This window comes from Nematolebias whitei, chromosome 6 (assembly GCF_014905685.2).
Source record: "Nematolebias whitei isolate Nwh7 chromosome 6, NemWhi1, whole genome shotgun sequence".
Taxonomy (NCBI): domain Eukaryota; kingdom Metazoa; phylum Chordata; class Actinopteri; order Cyprinodontiformes; family Rivulidae; genus Nematolebias; species Nematolebias whitei.
This window is the reverse complement of record NC_056503.1, coordinates 8,142,961-8,147,709: the sequence shown is the minus strand read 5'-3', so window position 1 is coordinate 8,147,709 and position 4,749 is coordinate 8,142,961. Positions and strand designations below refer to the sequence as shown.

Genomic DNA, 4,749 nt, shown 5'->3' with positions numbered 1-4,749 from the left:
TTCTGGTTTCCTGCCCAGTCTTCATCACAATATGCTACAAGTTTAAGATTTTTATAATCTTTTTTAAAGCACAACTCCTGGTTTACAGTGCCCTTTAGATATCTCAATATGGACTGTACTTATATAGCGCATTCTATCTTATCAAGATACTCAAAGCTCTTTACACTACAATCTGTGCCTCATTTACCCATTCATACAGCACTCTACTAGATCTATACAAATAATATTCAGTGCTTTATCACATTCATACACCGATGGGACAAACATTGGAGGCATTGTGGGGTTCAGTGTCTTGCCCAGGGACACTTCAGCATGTGACTGCTGGTGGAATCGAACCCCCAACTCTTACATAGGAGGATGGCTACTCTAAACTCTCAGCCACAGCCACCCCAAATTGAATTACAGGTATTAACTTTGAATATACAAATACATCTTCGCACAATACCTCGTATGTATGTATGAATGTATATGTATTAGTCTAATAGAATGCAAGCAATCGTTAGCAGCTTAAAATGGGGTTTTCCTGCAGGTTTGTCCTCCCTCCCTAATGAGATCACCCCAAAGCCGCCTCAGTACATGCTTTGCTGCTACCCAGTGTTATTCTTTTGGTTCAGACAAGTACTGGCAACATACTGACAATAAAACTCAAGTCTCGTCTAGTACTTGTCATTACATAGTACATAGTACTACATACATAGGACTTTCCTGCACACATAATTTTTCAAAATACAAGTTACACTCATTCAGAATCCACTCTCTTGTTGTCTCTCTCCTCTCAGATTTGTGACAAGGAGTGGCATTACTACGTCATCAACGTGGAGTTTCCGATGGTGACGCTCTATGTGGACGGAGTCACCTACGACCCCTACCTAGTGACGGATGACTGGCCCATCCACCCATCCCAGATTGACGTGCAGCTAACAGTTGGTGCCTGCTGGCAAGGTGAGCAGATAGAGCTGATGAAGATTATGATGAAAGTGTCTTCCAGATCATCCATGTATGTGTAAATTTAATTGCACAAAAAATATCCCATGAAGGTTAACGAAGTTTGATGGATCTGAAAGATTCAGTTGCTTCCACTCAATTCAGAAACATTTTGGTGATACTAATATTATATCTAAGAAACTCAACGAGTTGTGAAACATTCTTTTGCCTTGAACGAACAATGTAATTTAAAAAAAGGCATTTTGTCTGCCTTTTGACAAATGACTGACCCAGTCTGAATTAAAGTGTACTATTAAACTGTCCTCTAAACTGATAGCTGCCACTAATTACACACTGATAAAAGAAAAGGGACTGTTTCACTTTGCACACTCCGCTGTGGATTTCACAGCCCAAATGAGACTGTTCATCGATGCTTTGCCTCAGATAAAGAAATCTCTCTGTGCGAGGGCACTGGTGGGTCATCTTTTGTCGCTTTCATCTGTGGCAAGGACCGAACTACCCCTCTCCTCTTCAATGCCCTCCCATTTATTTCATTGAACATTATACCACATGCTGTTCGGAGGATTAAACTTGACTTGTAAAAGGGAGCTAAAGACTGCTTTAGCCTTTCCCCCCCCAATTGAGGCTAAGCTTCAGTTAAGAGTTGTAAAGGCAATACTGACATCTTAACATAAGCCATTAGCCACCGCAGATTGCCTTTTCAAAGTGCTAAGCTGTGAGTGTCTACAGTATTGATTGCAAAGATGAGCTCATTTGTTGTCTGACTTTTGAAGCTTCAGCTTAAAACCTGAATTCAGAAGCGAGGACACACTTGCAGAACTGCAAGACTGATTACCTGTGCATGTGCGTTGCTTATTGGTTGGGCTGACAGGGAATCACTCAGCTGCTGATTTAAAGTTCACTCAGGACTCGACATGATGGAGTGTGATGGCAGAGTAAATAAAAGATTTGTCAGCTGTAAATAGTACAGAGATCTTATGTTGTGTTTAATTCAATTTAATGATTTAATTTCATGGTTCATAACACACAAATGGCTGATCAGCATTGTCTAATGGTAACAGATTCTGCTAGGACCACAGCAAATTAGGAATTATTATATTTCATGTATTTATCTATCCAAAGAAGCTATTCTGTTGTAACGTGACAAGATTTTTATGGCATCAGTCAGCCTGTAAAATGTGCAGTTAAACCAGACAAACAGCCATTAGCAGATGCTATCACATGCAAACGCAATTTGAATTGGGAGGATCCATAATCCACTCAAACATTCCTGCACTGATGTAACATTAAACCTCATACATACCCAGAACAATGAATACCATATACAAAGTAGATTAAAAACATGTTAAGTTCATCATTACTCTTCATATACTGTAAAAGTACTTCTTTTGGTTGTTGCATTGGATGAAACAGATAGCAATTGTCCAAAACCCCCAGTGGTCTTGTTGCATTTCTTTTTGAAAACAGAGCTATAAGAAGCACCCTCAGCACTGGTGGTTGTACAGGGAGGGTGCAGCACACGTTGTGCACCTCAACAATGAGACTTTTTTTGTCATGTGTCTCATTTATTTTGGATGTTACAGACAATGATGTAATTCCAGAAATCTTAATTGTGTCCAGCAGCATATCAAGCTGTATGTAGACTGTTCAAGTTAAACTCATTCAAGTACAATCTCAGGATAAAAGATTAGAGAAGAAATTATCTCCGTTTCTGGTCCAGAAATGATCAGGTGCTTCAGATCATCTACCGCCTGTAATTATCTGTTCATAAGTCCTGAACCCAATCTGTTGACAGAAAGGTTTTGCTTCCTTTACTCAGTGAGATTGTTTAAACCACTGCAACTCAATAGAGCAGCTTTTTTTTTTTTTTTTGTCTCCAACCTTGTACTTTGTATTTTCTGTTGCCAAGGAAAGAGCTGGGTGATGTCATCAGGCTGGTGTGACTTGGTAAGATCACCTCAAATCTTACTGAGGCAGAAAACTTTCAACCTGGAACTTTTAGAGCTACTTTATGGAGCAATGGTGAACTGTGAAACTGGAGAAGAGGTGGAGCTGTTTTTGAGAATTTAAATAAAAATCGACAAAATAAAGTTTGTTGTTTTCTTACAGCTGAAAGTGGCTCAAAGAATTTTGATGCTTTGAACCACTTTGGCTATGGCTACCTCAGAGGAGTCGACAGGGGAGAGGGCGGACTACAAAATCATCTTTACATTGTAGAATTACGCCGCTCAGGGTGGCTGCATGTTGGAGTAGCTCTGTTACAACGCCACTCGCACAGTGATGGCTGGACTTGGGCACCAGTGACACCCATGACCTGAAAAGGAAGAAGCAGATAAAAATGATGGATGGATAGTTTTAAATACAAAAGTCCCAAGAAGGTCAGGGGCTCGGTGTGCGAGGTCTGTCAGCCAGAGATGGATCAGCGCATGTGTAGCTAGTTTGCAGTGTGTGTGTCAGAGTGCAGGGGGATCTCGGTGATCTGACCACCTGTGAGCGCTTTGGGACAGAGAGAGACCACTGCTGACTCAGTTAGGAAAACAGCTGGAACCCGGACTCATTGTACATCAGAACGCACAACCCACCCTGCTCTGTTCTGATTGGGTAAAGCCGAATGTGATTTGTTGTATTTGTTGTCAGCAGCGTCAGTTTAATCCCTCTGTGATTATTAGAGTGGATGGCGTTAACAAGACCACAACAAAAAATATGTGGAACCCCATTCTCATTTTTATAGATGATAGAAATCCATGCTGACCATGTTCAAAATGATGGAAATCCATTGTGGCAATGGGGAACTTTAGTCCCTGTCAAGATGACAGCATTTTGTCAGCTTATACTATCACTAAGATAAATTCAAAATCACTCTTGGGCTTGAAAAAAAAAAAAGATGTATGCTGCAGTTGTGGCTGGTAGCTGCATTGGCACCTTTAATTTTTTTCTTAAGAAATGTTCTAGTTATACTTTATTCAAGAAATGTGTGATGTTGATTTCTCACAACAATAAGGTCTCTTTGGAAGCAGGCATGTCTTTGCATACATTCTTTCTCCTTGGTTTTGGAAGAAGTATGGTCCTCCAACTCAGCCTCCTCTTAAATCGAAGAATAAGTGCTAGCTGTGCATTCCCTTCTATCGTCTGCATGACCTTCTCTTCCTTCTGACCAGTTCACATTCAGAGATGTGTAATATGCAGGAAAACATCATCATCTCACCTCATATTTGTCTTATTTTTTTCCACGAGCATGTAATCACACACAATATTCTGCCTCCAGGCTTCTCACATCACAGCAGCAAGCAAGCAGCTGGATCTGCTGATGATTACACACGAACACAAATTGAAACTGATATATGCGTATATAGAATAAATTGAATAAATATAGGCCCATAACCATTGATGCATATATCCACGTACTTTAAATTGCATAGTGAGTGTGAACTCACATCTCTCACTTTTACTTGAGTAACAATCCTATTTTCTGTGCACCAATGGTTCTTCGTCTATTCATCTAGTGCTGTTTTTGGAAATGACCCAAATAAAATAGAGTGGATATCTGTAGAGCTAGAAAGGCTGAAAAATGATGGCAGTGAAGATCACTCTCTGTAAAACGAAATGATCAGCAGCTTTATCACTCATATCATTCTCGCTCCAGACTGTCTTACTAATACCCTCACTTCTACTTTTTTATCTTCTGTCTGAAACCTTAATAGAATCCCTGGCCACATCTTAAATTGATAACATCTGTCAGTGTAGGAATAGGGGAGGGACGGACATCTTTAGAGAAAGCCAGAGAAGGGGAAGAAAACCATAACA

The 4,749-nt window shown here is 40.2% G+C and overlaps 1 protein-coding gene across 1 annotated transcript in view; it reads left to right on the top strand.

Moving 5' to 3' along the window:
* Nucleotides 1-4,749, top strand: part of LOC119410489 (calsyntenin-2) — a 662,902-nt gene that overhangs the window by 561,603 nt on the left and 96,550 nt on the right. Inside the window, exon 9 of the mRNA XM_037677368.1 lies at nt 780-942. Within this exon, the coding sequence (XP_037533296.1) occupies nt 780-942 (163 nt within the window). The remainder of the gene's footprint in view (nt 1-779; nt 943-4,749) is intronic.